Source organism: Mustela lutreola, chromosome 5, assembly GCF_030435805.1.
Source record: "Mustela lutreola isolate mMusLut2 chromosome 5, mMusLut2.pri, whole genome shotgun sequence".
Taxonomy (NCBI): domain Eukaryota; kingdom Metazoa; phylum Chordata; class Mammalia; order Carnivora; family Mustelidae; genus Mustela; species Mustela lutreola.
This window is the reverse complement of record NC_081294.1, coordinates 120,031,112-120,054,578: the sequence shown is the minus strand read 5'-3', so window position 1 is coordinate 120,054,578 and position 23,467 is coordinate 120,031,112. Positions and strand designations below refer to the sequence as shown.

The window sequence follows — 23,467 nt, the reverse complement described above, 5'->3', positions numbered from 1 at the left end:
CAATTTTTCACACCATATTTTCTTAGTCATAAGATATTTTCATCAAGGGTGTCTCTTGACTTGTAAGCACATATTATTTTAATATTGGAAAGTGAATTCTTTAAAATTTTTGCCCTTATGCTCATTAAACAGAAATCAACAATATATTTTTTTTATTAACATACAATATATTATTAGCCCCAGGGGTACAGGTCTGTGAATCACCAGGTTTACACACTTCACAGCACTCACCATAGTACATACCTTCCCCACTGTCCATAACCCGCCCCCCATCCTCCCCGCACCCCCACCCCCGCAACCCTCAGTTTGTTTTGACACATTAAGAGTCCCTTATGGTTTGCCTCCCTCCCGATCCCATCTTGTTTCATTTATTCTTTTCCTACTCCCCAAAGCCCCCACATTGCATCTCCACTTCCTCATATCAGGGACATCATATGATCGTTGTCTTTCTCCGATTGACTTCCTTCGCTAAGCATGATACCCTCTAGTTCCATCCACACTGTCACAAATGGCAAGAGAGAAATCAACAATATTAATTTGGCAATTCAGTTTCACAAAATTTACACATTATAAGTCAAGATTCCAGTTTAGATCTATTGAACTTATAGGAACAAAACATTTTGATAATAGATTTATTCAGTAAATGTGTGTGTGTGTGTTTTAAAGTATTTTTATTTATTTTTGAGAGAGAGAGAATGAGGAAGATGAGAGAGAAGCAGATTTCCCAATGAGCAGGGAGCCTGTTGTGGGACTCAATCCCAGGACCCTGGGATCCTGACCTGAGCCACACAGGTGCCCTATTCAGTAAAGGTTTAATGCTACTATAAAGTTAAGCAATTGTTCATGACCTCAAAGTGATTACAGTTTAGTGGCAGAGATCCTAATGGCAGAAAAAAAAAAAAAAAAAAGGTGGGGGTGGAATCTGGGCCATAATTTGATCAGCTTTATCTTCTAGAAAATTCATGGGGAATGAGGAGAAATAGAGCAGCATGCAAGGAAAGCAATAAAAAGGTACTTCAGTGATATATTGCTGCATAACATACTGATCCAAGGTTAGTGGCTTAAGACAGCATCAGTCATTTATATTGTTCATTGACATGCAAATTGGGCAGAGCTTGGGAAGATCAAGTTGTTTCCGTTCCCTGCAACATCACTCAGTTGGAGCCTAGAAGATCTACTTGCAAGATGGTTTGTTCATGTTGGTGCTGCCCATTGGCCAGGAGCTCAGCTGGGGCAGTAGGCCTAGTTTTTCTCCATGTGAGCCTCACCATGGGCTGCTTGGGCTTTTTATGGCATGGTAGCTGGACTCAAAGAACAAGCCTTTCAGGAGACCAGATGGGTTATGAGCCAGCTTTTCTGACCTATCTTCAGAAGTCACATAACATCATTTCTGCTTTCGTCCTACTTCTGTCCAAGGAGAAGGAACCTCCCACCATCTCTTGATGGGAGGAATGCAGTCGCATTGCAAGAACAGCATGTGGAATAGGAAAGATTTTTTTCCCCCAGTTTTATTGAGGTATAATTGACAAATAGAAATTACATATATATTCATGGTGTGCAGTATGGTGCTTTGACACAGGCATACATTGTGAAATGATTACCACAACCAACCTAATTAACATATCTGTCACCTCTCAGTTATCACTTTTTGTGTGCAGTGAGAACACTTTAGGATATACTTTCTTACCAGATTTCAGGTGTACAACATAGTATTAACCGTAGTCACCATGCTATACATTAGATCCCCAGAACTCATTTACCCCATGTAACTGAGACTCTGTACCCTTTAACTACCATCTCCCCTATTCCCCGTAAAACCCAACTTTCAGTGACAGGACATACATAGGTAAACTGCTATCCACTCACCCATTTAAAATGGGGGGAAAGCAGGAGCCTCAAAGCAATCATTGACCCACCACAATCAAGAAATCCAGCCAGGTTCATGCTGCCATTTTCTTCATTAGGGTGTAGTCCTGCTCCTGGGAATTGTCCTTCCTGGATCTTGTTTTTACCCTGTATGCTCTTGGCTCTTGGCTCTGCCTTCTGAGTCAGTCTTTATATGGCATTGGGGGGCGAGGGGCTTTATTTACAACTAAATAGCCTCCTCTCTTTGCCTGTTTACTGTCTATCGTCCTGGGGGGGTTCAAAGTCTACTTTTCATTTTGTACTATCTCCAGTTTTTTAATCCAAGTTGGTGGTTCCTACTCCAGAACAATTCTCTTAAAACCTTTGTGGGTTTCCTATGAGTCCACAAACACAAGTGTATTTTTTCTCTACTTTCATATCCCAATGAAATACCTCAAGATAACATTCTCATGATTCACAGAAGCCCAGTCCTTTAATGGAGAGGATTTGGAAAGCTTACTCTTAAGATGTTTAGAGGGTCTTTGTGTATGCAAAAAGTTCTAGGAGCCACTGCCTTCCATTCTTCTCTGAACTCCTAACAAAGGATTTTATAATTCAGCTCTAGATTATTCTTTGCCCTCAAGCCATTTTTCAAGTTGAGAATTGTTTACTGTGGTCAGGCCTGGTTAGTACTTGGATGGGAGAATTGTTTACTGTGTGGAGAGGCTGAGAATAAGAAGCACATGTTTTTGTTTTTGTTTGCTTTTTAACCCAGTCTTCTCAGGACAAAAGGCAGGAAGCACTAAAGAAAGTATGTTTGTGGTGGTGAGGGAGCAAAGTGAGGCGGATAGAAACTCTGGCTCTAGCCCCTTTCCGTCCCTGGCTCCCGTTTGCTCCAGCTGGGGCCAAGGAAAGACCAAATAGCCATCCCATTTGACTAAGATAAGATAACAAGTCATTGCTCCTGCTGAGACAGAAGAAAAAGACCAGGTGCCCAGTCTGTTTGAATAAGAAAAGAAAGAGAAACAGCTCCCTAGGTGATTTAGCACACTCCTGACTTACCTCCACATAGATTATGCTTCCAAGTGAAAGGGCCATTTGGCATTGAGAGACCTAGAAAATACCCTGTTACCATCCCCCATTGCCTGTAACCATAAAAACTCACTCCTAACCCTGTCCGGTGCTCAGTCTTTGGGAAGGATCCCACTGAGCCCGCTACGGATAATAAAGCTGTGATCTCCCATCTCTCCGGGTGCCCTTTGGTTTTTTTTCCTCAGTCACCTCAGATTTTCCACAACACAAAGGAACAGGAAGCATGGAGGAGAGTGGCAGTGATAAATACAATTTCTTTTTTTTTTTTTAAGATTTTATTTATCTGACAGGGAGAGAGATCACAAGCAGGCAGAGAGGCAGGCAGAGAGAGAGAGAGGGGAGGAAGCAGGCTCCCCACTGAGCAGAGAGAGCCGAAGGCAGCAGCTTAACCCACTGAGCCATTCAGGCGCCCAATAAATACAATTTCAAACAAGCCCAGTTTGAGTGGAGGCTGTGTTGAGAATTTTTTCAGATATAGGACAAGGAAAGAGTATTGCCAGGGAAATAAGCTATGTTTGCTTACCAGATCATGTAAATTGTATTGAGCAAAGAAGTTTGGATTGTTTGGGAGAATAGATAACTGAAAGAAAGAAAAGTTTGTAGGTATTTTTCCTTTTTGTTCAGTGCTGTTTTATGAGCTGGTGGAGTTGCATGTTCTGTTCTCCAAGATGATGGTCCCTGGAAAGAGTTTATGAACTGAATCAAACAGCAGAGATTTGTAGGGAAACAAAACAGATCCAGGACTTAAAAACAGGCTACTTAGATTCAGGATGGCACTAACTTTTTAGACCCTGGCTCAGAAGGTCTAAATTGGATTGTCTAATTGTTATAGGAGCCAATGAAGGCTTTTCTCATTATTTAAATAAAAAAGTTCCCCTCACATTAACAGTATGAGTCACAGGGAGTTATTTTTAACAAATCAATTCCCAAGTAAAATTTTTAATAAAAGTCTATAATTTATGGATCTGAAAGTTCCATTTTAAGTTGAATGGAAAGTTTGGATTAAAGTAGGAGGTATCTAGAAATAACAAGTGTTGGCGAGGATGTGGAGAAGAGAGAGCCTTGTGCATTGTTGGTGGGAATGTAAATTTGTGCAACTACTATAAAAAATAGTATGGAGGTTCCCCCAAGCAATTAAAAACGACAATATCCTATGATCTAGTAATTTGACTTTTGGGTGTTTACCTGAGGAAAACAGAAATACTAATTCAAAAAGATTTAGACACTCCCATGTTTGTTGCAGCATTGTTTACAATAGCCAAGATATGGAAGCAACCTAAGTGTCCACTGATAGAAGAATGGGTAAAAGAGATATGGGGGGGGTGTGTGTGTGTAAAATGAAGTATTACTCAGCCATAAGAAAGACTGAAATCTTGCTACTTGTGACAGCATAGATAGACTTAGAGGGTATTATGCTAAGTGAAGTAAGACAGAGAAAGACAACTATATAATTACAGTTATATGTGGAATCTAAAAAAGAAGTAAATAAGCAAACACACAATAATAACAACAAATGTGGAAATAGACTCACAAATATAGAAAGTAAACTGGGTGGTTACCAGAGAGGAGGAGGGGTGGGGGGGTGGACAAAATAGGCAAAGGAAATTAAGAGGCACAGATTTCTAGTTCTAGAATAAATAAGTCATGAGGATGAAAAGTATAGAATGGGGAATATAGTCAACAGCATTGTAGTAATATTATCATGGTGAGCCCTGAGTGATGTATCGAATTATGGAATCACTGTGTGTGTTGCATGCCTGAAACCAATATTGAAGCCAATATATTATATGTCAACTATACTTTAAATAAGAAATAAGTAAAATTGTTAAAATGGTAAAAATAATACACAGAAAATAAACATATATGTAAATGTATGTATATCTTGCCATGAAAACAGAAGTTATGTTCAGAGAGAAGAGTGTTATAGAATAATATGGAAAGAGTATTTCTCTTTGTGGTGTAAAAGTGTGTGCCTATATCATATATATGATCACATATGCTTGGGAAATGCGGAAATCGCAAAATTAAGAGCGGTCAGCTTTCGGTAATGGGGAAGCAGGAACAAGAACTTTTAAACTGTGCTTAATACTCTTCTGTAGTGTTTTGAGTTTTTTGTTTTACAAAGTACGTAGTTTCTTTAACAAAAATACACATTAGGGTTTTGGGTTTTTGTTTTTTTTTTAAAGTAAAGTAGGAGGTAAAGCCATCAATTTTTTTAAGCTCAAAGAACTCCCCCCCCGCCAAAGATTTTATTTATTTATTTATTTGACAGAGATCACAAGTAGGCAGAGAGGCAGGCAGGGAGGGAGGAGGAAGCAGGCTCCCCGCCGAGCAGAGAGCCCGATGTGGGGCTTCATCCCAGGACCCTGAGATCATGACCTGAGCCGAAGGCAGAGAGTTAACCCACTGAGCCACCCAGGTGTCCCTATGCTCAAAGAACTTTTATTCTCATATTAAACTTGCTCTGTTTCTAAAAGAAAACAATTCCTTCAAATTAAACTCTGAAATATTTCCTTCATCTTACATTTCTCAAAAGTATTCCAATTTTTACTTCCCAAGAAGTATCCCTTTATTCCCTCTATAGTAGTTAGGGGAAAGAGAGGTAGCATTTAATTTGTTACCCTCTTTGGCTATATCTCCTAAGAATAATCATACCCAGGCCTGTCGTCTGCTGTGGTGTTTACTTGCCCTGTGTTTCTTAAACACAAAAGAATTGCAGTTTTTCTATTTGGTATATAATAAATAGAAATGTAAGCGATGTCTTTCCTCAGTATTTCTGTCCACCCTCCTGAAAATGTTAAAATAACATTGAAATGAATATTTAAAATTGGAATTTAAATTGGAGTTTTTTCCTGGGCAGCCTGGTGAGGGCAGCTTAGAGACAGAGCTGGGCCCTGGAGCTGACGGCCTGGGTCCAAATCCTGGCGAGGCCACCTGCCAGCTGTATAATCTTGAGCAAGATTCTTACCTCCTCTCTGACTCAGTTTCCTTTTCAGAACGGGGATGTTTTAGTGCCCAATTCATAAGTTTATTATGAGGAAGTCATTAGCCAATATTGGTGAAGTAGTTAGAACAGTGTCTGGCATGTAAAAATTGCAAAATGTATGTTTAGTGTTTAAAAACAAGAGTGATAAAGTATTCAGACAACATAGTGTAATGTTTGAGGTTACACCTCACTCCACCACTCACTCCACCACTTGTTAGCTGTGGAAGCATGCTCAAGTGACTTTCTCATTAGGCCTCAGTTTCCTCCTTTGTGAAGCAGAATAATTGCCAAGAATAGTGCCTGCCTCACAGTTTCTCAGGATTTCATGGGATAGTACATGGCAAGCTCAGAGCCCAGCGTCTGCTTCCTAACATCATTGATTGCAAATATTTTAATTCCCATGATCTTTTTAAAAATTTTTTTTCCCTTTTTTTCCCCTTCCCCTTCCTTGTTTCCTCCCCCGCCCCACCATGAATTTTCTGTCCCTTCGTGTTCATTGGGTTTTATCTTTAATTCTTCGCATCACACTTCTGGGTCACTTCTAGATCTTTTGAGAACTGGGTAGGGATCCTTTAAAAGGGATGACCAAGGGCACCTGTGTGCCTCAGTGGGTTAATCCTCTGCCTTTGGCTCAGGTCATGATCTCAGGGTCCTGGGATTGAGCCCCGAATCGGGTTCTGCTCAGCAGGGAGCCTGCTTCCCCCTCTCTCTCTGCCTGCCTCTCTGCCTACTTGTGATCTCTGTCTCTGTCAAATGAATAAATAAAATATTAAAAAAATAATAAAAGGGATGACCACTGGGGCAAAATATAGGGGAAGCGAAGCTGTGAGATGAATTACTTAGGGTCCCGAGCGGTGGACTTGTGTTAAGGAATTTGCCACTCTCCATAGTCTGGCCTGAAGTCTTGTGGGCCTAGAAACCACACCAGTCAGCAGTTCCAGAGCCCATCTGTCCCCCAGAGCTTTGCTCATAGTAGTGAAGCTCAGACAACTTCCGTACAGGATCAGAAAGCCAGTATTTCCGTTTCCAAGAAGTGAAACTCCCGGGCGTGGCGGTTCATGTTCCCACCCAGCCTGTTTGTGCCTGGAGACAGGCTACGTCTCTCCCCAGGCTGTCAGTTTATTAATTTGTAATGAGGACCTAGCGACTGAGTTGCCCCTCAAGTCCCTCACGTTTCCAGCAAGCCTTCCTGAAGGCTGACAGGATGCTACATTCCAATCAGAAAGCAGTTTGGGGAGCACAGCATCAGAATGGAAATTTATTCCTCAACTCAAGTTTATTTGGATTAGAGGGGAAAATCCTTAGGAGGAAGGGATATCCCATGAGCCCAGAGCACCCTCTCTCAGGGTTTGAACAACTATTTCCTGTGCTTGCTTCTGAGACTGCTTTGCACCTTTTCTTTCTTTCTTTCTTTCTTTTTTTCTTTTGGTTTGGGCTGTTTTTCTGTTAATAAAGTTGCTTTGCTCAGTCAGATTATTGTCATACCTGAGGGTCCAAGACTGACAGTCTGTGGGGCACATCTGGGCTTCCAAAGCTTTTGTTCCTTTCTTATAGAGGGTAAGGTTTAAAAATCAGAAGTATTCACCAAGCATCTAGAGCTCTAGCCTCTCTTGAAGAAGGTCTGGCCTTCCTGGACTTTCTCCCCATAGAGTCAGTTCCCTGGAACTGAGGGGTGACTGTCTCCTTTGAGTGAGGCTTGAGGTCTGCTCTTTATTCCCCTGACTGTGGTCCCTACCAGGTCCCTGGCACTGAGCAGCATTACCTGCTGGTACCAGGCATGCCTGTAGGCAAGAATTTGCATCAATTTGACTCTTAAAGTTGCCCTCATTTAGGTATGCTCTGACTTACTCTATTTTTACTTTCTTATTTAATTCTCAAACAACAGTCTTACTTTCTCATTTCCAGATTCATTTCACTGTCACCCTCAGGTGCTGAAAACACATTTTAGTTGGTAAGCCCTATTGGGTTACAGTGAAGTGAATTCATAGCTTCAAGGAAGTGCGATACCCTTAACCATTCCTCAGGAAATATGGGATGCTGCTGGCCAGCCTTTTTTCTTTCTAGCTAAACAGTATTTTCTTCCTCCTGGGTGAAGAATATTGAGTACTCTCATATTCTGTACTTTTTCATAAAGCTATAGATGTATTACCTAGAATGAGAGAAACAGAATATGAACATTTGTATTTCAGAAGACATACATTTAGATGCCCAAACAAAAATGTGTTCACCAGTGGATTTCTTCAAGGAGTAAGAGTTTATTTTTAACTTTAGTGTTATAAATTATTAATAATCTCGTATAAGTAGATGTGTCATTTCTTAGGATTGCTAACAACTATTGGCTTTTTTTTTTTTTAACTCTCTCTAATGAATGAAGAAAATGTCATTATGTGATTGGATCACTGGTTATAAAAATGAAGCTGTTTCCTAAGGAAGCACTGTTTTCAAACAAATAACCCAGACCTTCATTGCTATTAATTTCTAACTAAATTAGTATTAATTTATGCATGATCTGTTTGGGAACATAGAAATATCAGGTCTAGATCTTGCTACCTCTCAGGTCCATACTACCTCAAAACATCCCATGCTTTGAATGATCTTTGGGGTACAAGGTGATCACATGTTCTCTTCTCTCTGCTTCTGAAGCACCTTGTATATATCTCTTACAGCAACTTTTACTCCATCTTATTTAAACTACTATTAAATAACGAATTATCACAGTTTCCGGCACCTGGTTATTTCTTCATTTCTTCATCATCATCATCACCATCTGCTATAACTTTTCTTCCTCATTTAGATTGTATATTTCTTGGTTGAGTGGACTGCTTCTTGTTTTTACTTTCTAACACAATACAGGCACCCAGCAGATGCTTTAGAAAAGCTGAGCAGAAGTGCTCATTAGAAATAAGAGTTCTCCTGGGTTCCCCCTTCACTATGCAATCTGACATTATGTCTGGGAAGGCCTCAGGGGCAATGACTGAGGAACACTTACTCTTCGCCATATTTCTGACTCAAGAAATAGAGATAAATAACTGAAAAAAAGTAGACCTTTAAATTAAAAAACACAAATTCTAAATTTAAACATAATAAATAGCAAAAGACAGAGTGGGGCAGAAAAGAGCACTTTTACTTGTGTTACATTATTTTAAAAATAATAATAGAGAAGAGTAGGCCACTTAGAGTGAGAATAATATAGTAAAATATAGACATATAAAATATCAAATTGTGATTTGGTTATAAAAAATAGTATGTTCTTTTCAAATTACCTACAGAATACGTGACTTTATTTTTGTAAGATTTATGAAATAAGGAATACCTTGAACTAAATGATTAGATCTGTCTTTGTCACCTATCATTTCCTTAGTTCAAACCTCCTTCCCAGATTTAATGATTTGTCCACAATTGGTACACAGTCCATCCAGGTTCTTTTCTATGAATTTGCATGTAAAAATTCATGTACCCGTAACTGGGATAATGTATATTTCTGCAACGTGTCATTTCACGTAATGTCTTTTAGGGAATTTTGCAGGGCAGCCCAACTAGATAATATGGTTCTTTTTAATAATTTCATAATATTCCTTAGTATGGTGTCCCCATTTTTTTATCTAACCCTTCTGCTCTCCATGACCCATTGCAAAGTTTCCCTTTTTTCACATTGCAAACAGTACTGCAGGGAATATTCTAGTATATCCATCATTGCAGAGAGCAGATGTGGCTTAATGGCGTGGCCAGATCCAGGAAGTAAATAGCACCAGGAATCCGCCTTTCACATCTTCGACTTTTTTTTGCTCTTGATCAGATTCATTTTTAGGCAACGCACACCAGGTTATAGCATATATGTCAACTGGCAGTTCTAGGCATACATTCTATAAACTTAACAACCTCTTTCACATTAACAGCCAAAGTAGAGTGTTGACTGTTAGTGGACTGGCTTGGGTTATGTGCCCAACCTTGACCCTAAAGGATAGTACACTTGTTAGTCAGGCCTGGGTCACATGCCCACTTCTGGGGCCAGGTCAGCATGACCCAAATGGTATACATTGAGAGGAAGGGACATATGAGTGACTTGCCAAATAAAAATCAGGATGATGATCCAGAAGGAGGAGGAACATATGCCAGGCAAATATACCAGTGTCTCCTGCAAATGTCCTATAGATAATATTTTATGGTTCTGTGGGCAGGAGATGAATAGATATCCTAATGGTATCCTGGTTTATCTTAAAGGACCAAAGTAGTCTTATAAGTATCTTTCCAAATCTTTGCTAGTATAATGAAACAAGCATGTTTCTTATACTATTGTAAATGAAAGTGAAGCACATTATAGGTCAAAGATCATTAACATCATGAAAAAGATGTAATTTAGAAAGTATCATTCAGTATATTTGCTTAAAGTTCAGTGATATCTTTTCTATGATAAATACCTTGTTTTTCTTTTTTTAAGATTTTATTTATTTATTTTTCAGAGAGAGAGAGAGAGAGAGAGAGAGCACATGCAGGGGGAGTGGCAGGCAGAGGGAGAAGCAAGTTCCCCGCTGAACAAGGAGCTCAATGTGGGACTTGATCCCAGGATACTGGGATCATGACCTGAGCCCAAAACAGATGCTTAACCAACTGAGCCACCCAGCCATTTCAATAAATACCTTGTCTTAGAACTCCTTTTAAAATATTGTATTATTTGCCAAACTGTAGCCTAAATTCTATATTTTATTTATTTATTTATTAAACAATGTTTATTAAATTCCGCTATGTACTCATCACCATGCCAGAAGCTGGGGATAAAATATCAACTACAAGATCTCTGCCCTCACATTTCTTAACAATATTATTAGGGACCACAGACTATAAAAATGTAAATGAATGAATAAAGGAGAATATTCTAGGTTGTGCTGCACTATGGAGGAAATAAAAAGCATCATGATGTGGAAAGTCATTAGAGAAGGTTATCTCAGCTAAGGTGGTAAGGGAAGACCTATCTGAAGAGAGAATGTTCGAACTACAAGTTGGAGATGAAGAGTGAACCCCAAATTCTAGCCCTGTGCTGCAAGCTATAGTAGCCACTATCCATATATGGCTATTGAGCATCCATTGGTTGTTAGTTTGATTAAAATATGCTATCAATGTAAAATATACATTGGATCTCTAAGATTAGAACAGAAATTGTAAAACAATTTTAAAATTTTATGTTGATTATGTGATGAAATTATAATATTGTAGATACATTGGGGTAAGCATTATTAAAATTAATTTTACATATTTCTCTTCACTTTCTTAACCACTAAGAGTTCAAAATGATGTATGTGGTTATCTTATATGTCTATCGCACAGTCCTAGTCAATGTGGTTTCAATTTGCTATAAATGACGTGTGCTTTTTCATCTTTCTGTCCTCGATCATGCCGGTGGCAACTGAATTTATATAGTAGATTTTTCTTTGAGGATCTAAGTCTGTAATATTCATTGACTGAGGTGTATAAATATAATAATTCAATGTGTGATCAAGCTTAACACGGCTCAGAGTTAAGAGGTGGTGGGTGGTGGAGAAAGCACAGAAAATTGCCACATTTACTAAAGGAGTTGTGTCATTAGTCATGTTCCTTTAGAAATGTTCACAAAACAGATAAAGGAGGGCTCTGAGTTGGAGAGGTAGGCAGAGCAAGCTTCACAAGGTAATGACAGCGTGGGACAGGATTTCTGTGGGAATCAGCAACAGCGCACCACCAAGATCTATTTCCATCCTCTACTTGGTGAAGGAGATTCTGTTGTGTTGTATAGAACTGCCATTTCTTGCACATTAAAATAGAGTTTTGTTCGACACATTGTTTTTGAACTGATTGGAATGGCAGTTACTTCCGTGCGCCTCTTTGCTATCTCTCTGCCAGGGCGATGATACCAAGTTCACATACACTTAACAACATTACATTCATTCCCTTGCATAGAGCAAGCGGAAGAGTTTTCTTTGTGCCCTGCCATGCCCATTCCCACTTGGGGCTTGTGCCAGGGGGAAGGGGTTAATTACTTTGAAAATGCACCTTTGATTTATGAGCTGAAACGTTTGCCTTTTAGTTTGCAAACAGTTTTCAGGCCGCAGATGTGACGCTCCTTACGTAATCTGACAGTTTTGTGAGGAGAAACTCTACCCTTACTGGTTTGAGAGGGAGTTGAGTCATATCCTGTGAATGTGAAGCCAGGGTATTTAAGCAGCACGGGTTCCTCTGACTTTCGCTCTAAGTGGCTGCAGTTGAGAGCAGCAAGTGTTCTCTGTAAAGAGGCTGTTACTAGTCCTTGGGGGGGAGCAGCCTCTCTCATAAGGATTCGGGAAGGAGAGCCAAGTCTGAATATGCAGTTGTCTCACTGGAATGAAAGATGTTTTGTTTATTTCTAATCAACGATGCTAGACACCTGCAAGCTCAAAGGTGCCTGCAATTTGCCATTTGTTTATAATAAGGTAAGTTTCACGTTTTGTTTTACTCATTGCATCGGGTCAGCCTGGAATGAACGTGGCAGTTTTCGTATGTGATTATGCTTCAGAAAATGCCTTCTCACAAGTACTGAAGGTGGCATTTGAGATTCTAACGCAAGTCATGTGAAACTTACAGCACAATCCATTTGCAAGATACTTAATTTAATAGATTGGATCCTTTGTAATAGTTTCTTATAAAAAATGCAATACCTGAGAGGCAGAAACATCCTCGTAGTTTCTTATCATTTCAGTTTTTCTTTCTTTTTTTTTTTTTTAAGGATTAGATAGTACCAGTCTCTTCCTTACCTATCTGCTATTCTCTGATCTCAGTTAAAGGTGAAACATGCATGAAATTCATTTGATTATGTTTGGGTCTTACTCTAAATAACCATAGCTTGCAACTGTATTTCTCCTCTGAAATAAGAAGTGGCATTAATAATTATTAGGAAGTTTAGAGTTGAGAAATAATGAGAGCATTTGTACTTTCATATTTGGCCTTTTCTGTGTAAGTGAAAGGCCATCGTATTCATAAACTTCTGATTGCTCTGTTCGCTTTAAAATGTGTATGAGTTTATCCCAAGCTAGATTAAATGTTAAATCACAAGCTCCTCAGTTGCTCTTAGAGACAGTCATATCCAAATTATATGGGTAGAAGAATCTGTGGCTAGAAAAGTGAATGATTGGTCTGTTTTCAAATTCTTAAAGCTTGCTGCTGTGAGAGTTTGGGGCGAATGACAGGAAGGCTGTCTTGTTTTTTTATTGATGAAAGAAATGACATCAAATCAGAACTAATTGTGGGTGTCTGGTGTCACAAAACTTTGGGTGCTCATATTTAAGGCCTAGGAATTCTTTCGAGGTAGAAAAGGTTAATTTGATTTTGAGCTGGGAATAGCTGTGAATTTGTAAGATACTAATGAGTTGAGGGGTTTTGTATGTTTAATGACAGTTGGTATTAGACTACTTTCTTCTTGATAGACCCACTGTCATGCTTATAGATTGTTTCATTTCTATTCAAAATTATACTCATTACAAAATGGCTTGATTCTAACTATGATGTAGAAATTACATTTCGTTAGGTATATATTGAATAATTCATGTTTTCACAAAGGTCGGGGGTCAATGAACTGTTGGAATGTATGTGGTTTTCCTCTTCTTTGAAGGTGAAATTAAAATTAGTCCAACTTCTAGGGGCACCTGAGTGGCTCAGTTAGTTCACCATCTGCCTTTGGCTCAGGTCATAATGCCGGGGTCCTGGGATCAGTCTCTGCATCCTTGGCTCCTTGCCCTGCTTGGTGGGAAGCCTGCTTCTCCCTCTCCTTCTCCCCACCACCACTTGCCTCATTCTCACTCTCCATCAAATAAACAAATAAAATCAGGAACAAATCAAGAAAGAAGGAAAGAGAGAGATTGAGAGAGAGAAAGGAAGAAAGTCCAACTTCCAGACATCTTTGAAGGTGGTATTCCAAATTGAGAAAATAAAAAATTTTAGGGAAATTACTTAGCAGTGTGAGAGACTTTGGAACTTGCATAGTGAAAAGGCACATATCCCAAAAGATTAAAATCCAAACTATTATACATAGAATGTCCTGATGCCAAATCTGTATCAAACTCTCCACCACCCACCCTTTTTTTTTTTTTTTTTTTTTTTTTTTTGCCTGGGATGAAAGGGAACTAATCTGGTTAGTTGAGAATTCTGCTTGAGAATTTTTCCGTATGCTGTACGAGAATTACTCAATGTCCACAGAAAGAATAGACTGCATCTACCTCAAGACAGAAAAGTGTTATGACACTTTGCATAGTTTCAGATTCTTAAATATGGGTTATAATGGCAACATGAACTGTTATTATGAATTAAAACTCAGAATGACAAATGTTGTGAAATCAAGTCTTTACAGTCTGCTCTAATTACAATATGGACTTTGTTATTGATGACATTGTGCAGTCAGCTGGTAGTTACCTGGTTGGATAACTGAGGCACCTTGTTTCCCCGCCTTCATTGCTGGGGTCCCCATTCTTTGGCTATATTCTTTACACTTCTAGAAGGGGTGTGGGAAATGCACGGAGAAAGAGAAGGAAAGAAAGCAAACACACATAGTGTACTCTTTCTATTTCTAACCTCTCTATCAAAATGGGTGTGATGAGGAAAGAGGTCAGATAGATGACTAAAACGAGTCTTTCTATAACCTGTGGATCTTAGTTACTCAGGAAATGCCTTGCCCTCTGAGGTGAAGAATAATTGGGAGCTCGGTTAAGAAAAGCTTTTGGCCTTACCTGATTGATTGCAAAGGTGAAATAATTCCACATTCGTAGCTGTATTTTATTAGCTGTAAAGTGTGACACATATTTCTGAAAACTTGAAAACACATATTTTTGGAAACATCAGAGTTATTCAGAAGTCCACTCTGGATTCAGAGTATTTCTTTTTCAGTAATAAAAGCCTCCATTTTCTCCTCTTTGTAAACTACTTTACTGGTTAATTTCCAATATATATAAAAATATTTTGTAAGGATGAGCTCTGGAAATAAACCCCCCCAAAAAACAATTTTATCTCTGTCCTGGTGTTCCTTTAAAATTTCACATACCTCAGGGAAACTTGTCCTCACTCAAAAGAGATTTATTAAGTGGCAACTAAATTTAATTTTCAACGTAAAAGCAACATGATGTCTCTCCACTGAGGACTGATCAGTAGAAGGACAAAGCATGACATTTTTTCTTTGTTTTTAAAGATTTTTCTTTTAAATAAGACTTTGACAGTTTCAAAAAAAATTTTTTTATAAAGTATTCATTCCGACTCCTGAAAACTAAATCTTTCTGAAAGATGCTTTAGATCCTCCTATCTCTAGTGAATCCTGCTGGATATCAAAAGTAGATCGCTTGCTAGCAAAAAGGTGCAGTGCTAACTCCTCCACCTACTTCTGGAAAGCAGGTTTGAGGATCAAATGAGACCGTGGGCGTGAAGTCCTTGTAAACTCCATAGAGCTTACAGACAACACTATCACAAAGTGAGATACACAGAATTGTGTTTTTGGAACAGAACTTGAGGTCATCTCACAAATTCTCATTTCACAAAGAAGGGAAGTAAGATCCACAAGAGTTAATAAGGTGCTTTGCTTCGCTCAAGCTGGGATCTGAGTCAAAATCCAAACCTGGGTCTTTCTGTCTGCTCAGTTAGCTAGAAATTGATCAGCAGCGTAGCTGTTTCTTGAGTTACACTATTAGGGTGTTTTTTTTAAAAAAACAATAAATAGTATTTTTTGAATATAGATGAACATCTTTATTGGAAGCTATATCCTTGGAGAATGTTTTGCAGAAGACATATGGCCTTGTCTATAGGTTTCGTGGGTTGAGGATTCTCTGTTGGATCTAGTTTAACGGAGCATGAATTTTTTGGAATGATTCTCAGACTATAACATCTGACTCTTGCAATCTTTTAGTTTGTGCCACAAAGTGTCCAAGCCTTGTACTCATAAAAGCATACATGCATATTGGACAAGGGTAGATTTTAAAGTTATAGGTAGTATGGTAGATGGTTTTGATGTTTTTTGAAGGCGGTTAGCAAAAAGGGATTCTCCAGACACTTACCCTTAAAAAGAGATTAGGAAAATTTAAACAGCCAATAAGACTCACAACCATTTTTGTTAGAACTGACCTGGCTGTTTTACATTTATGAAACTCTTTTCTTTCTCAGGGACATGAGATGGGAGAAAGACGATTTTTGAAATTACAAAAGTTAATGACATATGTCTTACTATACCCAGGAACACAGTGAGTTTATAAAGAAAAAAATTCTTTAAAACCTCTTAGTATTGGGATGCCTGGGTGGCTCAGTTGGTTGGACGACTGCCTTCGGCTCAGGTCATGATCCCGAAATCGCAGGATCAAATCCCACATCAGGCTCCCAGCTCCATGGGGAGTCTGCTTCTCCCTCTGACCTCTCCTCGCTCATGCTCTCTCTCACTGTCTCTCTCTCTCAAATAAATAAATAAAATCTTTAAAAAAAAAAATAAAAATAAAAAAAAAAATAAAACCTCTTAGTATTAAGATCGAAAGACAGATTAATTAAAAAATTTGTTGTGTTGGTGGTATTAACAAAAGTTATGTTTTACCCCCAAAATAACAACATATAATCACCATTTTGTTTAGTAAAAGTGTACTCCTATGAAAGATACGTGCCATCTGCATATCCTATCCTCCAACTTACAGCTTCAGTGAATAAGTGAAATTGATCATCATGCTATCTTATGAATAAATCCTAGTCCTGCTTGGAATAAAGTTCACTGCTTATTTTGATTCCTAGCACTATATGAATCTGCTATATAATTGTTAGGAAACAAAGAAAAATAGATGAGATAGAGAGGTAAGGGTCTTTAAAAACTTTGCTAAATAGAAATGCAAAGTGATGGTGTGTGTGGTTTAAGGGACAGAGCCCTGGGCTCTAGGAGTGTAGTGGCAGGAATCAATACTTCTCTGCGATATTGACCCCTCCAATGCTTTTGGAGGTCACAGTCTTCTTTTGATTTTGTTTTTCTGTCTACAAATCTCAGGAGACACAGGAAAGCCGGACAATCATCCCACATATCCCATAGGTACTTGGTAAATATTGATTAATGATCCTGTGAACATTAAGGAGGGTGAAGCACTTTGAACTCATTTGAAGCATCTGTCAATGTGCCATTGGTATAAGTGCCAAGGTTTGTAAAACATCCCCTTAGGAGAAGCCCAAGGAAGAAAGCTTGGAGTTGGTTTGTTGGGGTTTTAATTCCATATCAATTTAGCGAAGATGCTCAAAATTAGTCACTTGGTCTTCCTTTGTTTGAGTCATTTCACTAGTAGAATGGGATTAAGAATATTTATTCCCAGCAATTTACAGCATACCCAAAAGTAACAAATCAGGTCCTAGATCCCTCACCCCACAAGTGTTTTTGTACAAGATGAAAGTAACAGTAATGGCTAACACTTAATTCAGGCTGTATCATACCTTTTTAAGAACTATCTAAATTAATTTCTTAAAACCACCTTATGAAATTTGGGTACTGTTATTGTTCCTGTTCTCCATCTATCAAAGATGGAGAAACAGAAGTAGTTAGAAGTTAGGTGACTCATCCCCGATATCATACAAATGGTTGTAGAAAGACCAGAATTGAACCAAGACTGTCAGGCTTCAGAGCCGCCTCCAGTTCTGTGCTACCTCCAGTTAGAATCACTTGACCCCCGTAATAGGAAGTGGCTGTTATAGTGTGCCATAGAGAGGAAAATAAATCTTTTTAATGTCAATGCACTTAATCATTTTGATGACTCCAACATTCTCATTCTTAATGAAACCCAGGCCTTTCTGAACCAGAAATATATTAAATATACTCAGGAACTCATGTTAAAATGAGACCAGCAATATTGCAAAATGTGTCTAGAATGAGTAGACATAATGGAGATTTCTCCTAGGTGATCCTGGTCTTCAGCAATATGAAAAGATTTCTTTCTTTTTCTTTCTTTTTTTTTTTTTTTAAGGTGTGGAGTAGATAGCTTACAGTGTACACATAATCAACTTCTATAGTCCCAGAAAAGCTTGTGGAAATTTTTGTGTCTTGAGGGAAGATTAATGTCATATCTCCTTTTCTCTGTACACTCCATAAACATTTCCTTGGGAAAGGTATTATTTGGGGAAGGAGCACATTGTATGAATAGTAGGAGTTTAGGTCTGTTCTGCAACTGGGTACATTTTGATCTGCTTTCTCCAGAGACTGCACAAGTTATGTTTGAGATTCTTGGGTGGTTGTCAAACCTTCATGTTTCTTTAAGTTTTATAAACAAGGACTCTCTTTACAATGCTGTGTACACTTAGTGCTAATAATATGATGGCTAGTACATAGTAGACTGTCAGTTAAGCTGTCTGGCAAGATGGATTGGTGGATGCTTGGATGGATGGATGGAGGGGATGAACTAGGACTTCTATAGATCTGCTCTGAGTCATGACTCATATAGCTGAGACTGGTTTGGGACCAGACTACCACTGGGGATGTGGACACAAGGGAATGAAGTATAATGAGTATAATGTGTGGAAGAGTTTATCTCAATCTCATACTTTATCATCTGATGATTTTCAACATGGAACTGGTATAGCCATATGTCATTTCTTGCCACAAGCCTTTCCCACTGTTCCATATTAGAGTTTCTTTAATTACACATAGGAAGCATCAATGCTTTACTCCTTTGATTCAAAAGCTAAATGTATGTAGATATATACATATAATTTATATACATTATACATATACAGAGAAAATTAGATAAAATCAAAAGATCAAAATAATTTGAATACCTAAATTAACAGGTATTGTCAAATTTTAGGATTGACTATTTTAAGATTTATTGTGAAAAATAAAGTGTAGAAGAAACAGTTGAGGCAGAGTGTTGAAGAAAAGAAAAGCATTTTAAAAAATCATTTTTAATTATTTATTTATAAAATTACCTATTTCTTTCAATCTTAGAAGAAAAGCTTTTTTTCCCCCACAAATTTCATTAGAGAGCTCAAACTAAGAAGTCTGGGAACCAAAATTTATTTGGCATCACCACTTACTTGTGAGGGATGATTTCCAGAATGAGGATAGTGACTAAGGAGTTGGGTTAGATAATACTGCAGATTTCGAGAGAGGGTATTAAGGTGGTTATTGTTTCAAGTTTTCCAAGGGGGGAAAACACAGAGAAATTTCCTGTAAAAACATTTGATCAAATGCAAAATATATGCAAGTTTTAGACAATGGGAGCAACCTTATTGGGAAAATTACACAGTTGGCTTCGGCCCAAAGCAATCATTAAAAATGAAACACACACACACACACACACACACACACACACAGAAAATCCCAATCAGCACCAAAAAAGTCATTGGTTGAATTTTCTTTTGCCTGGCCCTAAATACAACAGCATATATTCATTATTTGAGGAAATTCTCTTCATTGGTATACAGGTCCCTTGTATTATTTGAAATTCATTTGATTCCTAAGGCTCACTGTCACTGGTGGTGATTTTCCTACCTTAGAAATAACATTTTCCAAGTCAACAATCAGTGGAAAGCATTACCTTACTACAGCAGACCTGAATTCTACACTGTACAGTCTGGGCTTCAGGTTTGTTTGTTTTTTGTTTTTTGTTTTTTTTTTGACAGGCAAAGATCACAAGTAGGCAGAGAGGCAGGCAGAAAGAGAGGAGGAAGCAGGCTTCCTGGCTGAGCAGAGAGCCTGATGTGGGGCTCGATCCCAGGACCCTGGGATCATGACCTGAGCTGAAGGCAGAGGCTTTAACCCACTGAGCCACCCAGGCGCCCCTGGGCTTCAGTTTTAACATCCCTCAAATAAAGGGATCCTCTAGCCCTCTCTCGTTTCCCAAAATAATTAAAGAATTATTTTTGGAGAAGATTCTTTCCTTTCTTTTTCATTTGCAAGTCAGTGGTGGCTTTTTTATTTTCAAATCAGTTCTGAAGCAATTACTTCCAAGTTTATTTAGCCAAAGTGGCTGAAAAATTTCTGCTAAGTTCATGCCTAGAGATTGAGAAATGTTCATGATATAAATAGATAATGTAGATGGAGAGATGAATGAATGAATGCCTCATGGCGACTGTGTACTCCAGATGTGTAAATTGCCACAAAAAATCATGAATACACCAGCCATAAAGATTTGTAGCTTTATTACCTCTTTTAAATATTTGATAAATTACACAATATATTAATGTTCAAAAGTTTTTGAAAAGTACATCACAATTCCAAAAGTATGCAGATTACTACCAGCAAGCTACTGATATCAGCAGGAATAGACTTCTTATAGTTATTGTTAGGAGAAGGAATTAAGGTGATCTTTGTTTCAGGCTTTTCCAGGGAAAAAAGAACTGAAAAGTTTCCTGTACAAATACTTGACCACACGTAACTTTTAGGGTCAAAATATCAATTTTAGACAGTGGAAACAAATCTATTGGAATAGCAGTCCTGTTCTTTGGTAGATGCTTTACAACAAAGGGCAAAGTTCCCATTTGCATGTTTTTTTTATATATCAGACACTAATATATGTATATTTGTTTCCAGAAATCAACTAAGGTCTGAAAACTATATTTGCTGCATAAAAGTCCTTTTCTCATCGTATCTTGAACTCTTTCTCACTGCATCTATTATTTTTGTATGTTTTCATAAAAGATTACTATTGTGTTTTTCTATTCTAATTATATCTTTTAAACAACACATAAGGAGAAAGTTAATTAAAAACTAAACATCAGCTTTATTTAAAAAGTGTAGGTCAGTTGAGTCAAAGTAGCTCCAAGTAAAATTTCCACAATTCCTCCTTTTATCCCAGCAACACATCTTTCATGTTCACAAAATTTTGTAATTGAAAGGTGCCTTAGAGATCAACTAGCATAACTCTCTCTTTTTGCAAGTGAAAACTATTCTGGCGCAGACAAATTAAATGACTCTTCCAAGGTTATATACATCGGCTCTCGACGGAGCCAAGCTGGGCATGGGGTTCCTAACACACAGCTCTGGGCTCCTTTCACTGCATGAGTCAATGAGAGCATCATGATCTGAATTTAGTATTCAAATAGCACATTGGATTTGTGCCTCTTATTAAAACGTTCGTTGTGCACAGCACAAGTCAGTTTAAATTTGGCCTAATTTCTTTTTGACCACTAATCAGTTTTGTGATTTTTTTTCACCATATTTTTTGAAAGGGCAGATTTTAATCACAGAGTCTATGTAGAAGCTTCTCCTGACCCCCTCCCTTGAGAGTTTTTCTCTACTTACTTGGCCTTTGCAGATGCACTTATTATTATGGGGATAGGTCCACATTTAACCACTTGTGTGCATCTAAGTTGTACTTTGCCATCCCCACCAATGTTCCAGATCTTCCAAATGAATGCCTACACCAAACTGACAGCAGACTTCATAAAAACAAATTATCGTGTTAGTAAACAACATACGTATTTATTTGAATCGTTTTACCAAATAAGTGGCAACAATTTCTAGACAATGCCCTGTCCTAGTAACTACACTTTTGTCATTAGAGTGAGTAATGCCCTGGAAGTCCAAGCCTCATTGCTTTTCTCTTGGTGGCCCCTGGGGAGCTGGGAGGCCACACCCAGGCAGTAGCGCTCAGGAGGCAGGCACAACTCCAGGTGGGGAGATCCTCTTAGAAAATGGCCCAGATGCAGGCCATTCCAGGTGCTGTGGTCTGCCTTCCTTCTTTTTGGGTAAGAACCAGAGCAGTCCTGTCTCATTTGGTTTCTCATTTGCAACTTCAGTGAGCAATGAGGAAGGCAGATCTTTTATCCAGAGTATTCTTCGGAATGCTAGTTCTACGAAAATGACATTCTATAATCAAATAACTTTGGGAAATGTGATATATTCTGTTCTCTTTTTGCATATTCACACTGGAGGCAAACGACAGGCATGTTTAAACGCCTTAAAAGAGGATTTGTTTAATACGCTCTAATCTGGTATTTTTCAAACAGGCCTATGTTCAAAATATTACCTACTGCCATCATGGAACACTCTTGAGAAACACAGATGAAACATTCCCCTTGGGGACTGAACATCTTAAAAAGAGGGTCGAATGGGACATATGAATTTGCTGTTCCCTTGGGATCTTGTCCCTATAAGACCACAATGTGAGCTCACTACCAAGTATAAAGTGTTTAAACAGTACTGCATAGTTATATTTTCTATGTGTGTGTATATACCTACATACATGTATTACTATCTTTGTTTAGACCAAACTGCTTATTAATGATTTAAGGAATTTTTTAAAAATATTTTATTTATTTATTTGACAGACAGAGATCACAAGTAGGCAGAGAAGCAGGCAGAGAGAAAGGAGGAAGCAGGCTCCCCGCTGAGCAGAGAGCCCGATGCGGGGCTCGATTCCAGGACCCTGAGATCATGACCTGAGCTGAAGGCAGAGGTTTTAACCCACTGAGCCACTCAGGTGCCCTGATTTAAGGAATTTTTAACAGTGATTTTGACTTTGATATTTTTACCTCATTGAATAATATCAGAACCATCTAAAATACATATTTCTGAACTGATATGTTCAAGAAACAATGAAAGCTCAAGGCAGGGAGTGCTGAAACTCTGAAGCGAGAGGTGGGGATGATTTCACAGAAATGCTCCTTAAGCTGGATCTAGAAGGATGTATTGTCATTTTCCCCATGGATAAGAGCACAGGCACAGAGGCATGGCTCAGCATACCAGTTTAGGAAACCTTGTTTAAGAAGAAAAAAGCTAAGCAGTATTTTCAGAGTCTAAGGTAGATAGAGGGGAATGGCTGATGAGGCAGGTTGAAGCAAGTCAGCACATAAAGGTCTTTCAATGCATGTTAAAGAGCTTGGCCTTCACCTGAGAGGCCAGTGATTTTTCAACAGGATGTGTATCAGATTCACCAGGAACCTTTTCCAAACTATGTGTACCCGGGCCCTATGCCCAAGTGACTCTGATTGGTGATATTATGGGTAGATCTTAAGAATGTAAATCTGGAGAAAAGTACCCAAGTGATTGCAATGTTCACTTTAAGATGAGCACATTTGAGGCATCAAAAAAGTGTTTTGAGGAGGGAAATGTTGTCATTGGAATTTTGAAGGCTTTGAGGAGGAAGGTTTGAGAGAGGAATGATTTCAGAGTCCAGGAAACCCAGTTGGAGGCTCTTATATTAGTCTGGGCAAAAAACAGCTAGAGAAAACAAAGGTAATTAATATGGGAATGGAGTAGAGAGGATGGGAGTGTAGATTTCGATCTGGTGTTTGGTGGTTGACCATAAGGGCGAGTGAGAAGTGTCCAGATTTCTGGCTTGATGAAGCCGACAGTCATGGCAGGAAACGCTGAAGGGATGCACATGAGCTCCCTCTTCTTCCCTCTCCTTCCATCTCCACCTTTGCTACCTGGTGTCATATCTAGCGTGCTCCCAACCTACCGCACTTGGCAGCTTCTTCGTAAATTTGCAACTGTCAGACATTCCAAGCTGCTGAGCACCTCCCTCTTGAGAAAACACTAAAAAGACCCTGATCTATAGGCAGAGCTGTCCTAGGACTGAGAGGGCTCTTGAAGAAATCCTCTGAGGA

General features: G+C 38.6%; 1 protein-coding gene across 11 annotated transcripts in view; it reads left to right on the top strand.

The window, feature by feature from the left end:
- Positions 1 to 23,467, top strand: part of MCTP1 (multiple C2 and transmembrane domain containing 1) — a 543,974-nt gene that overhangs the window by 165,393 nt on the left and 355,114 nt on the right. Inside the window, exon 1 of one of the 11 annotated variants that reach the window (XM_059175491.1) lies at positions 12,132 to 12,363. The exons of the other annotated variants lie outside the window; for them this stretch is intronic. Within the exon in view, the coding sequence (XP_059031474.1) occupies positions 12,307 to 12,363 (57 nt within the window). The 5' untranslated portion in view covers positions 12,132 to 12,306. Of the gene's footprint in view, positions 1 to 12,131; positions 12,364 to 23,467 lie in introns of those variants that run through there. 11 annotated transcript variants of the gene reach the window in all.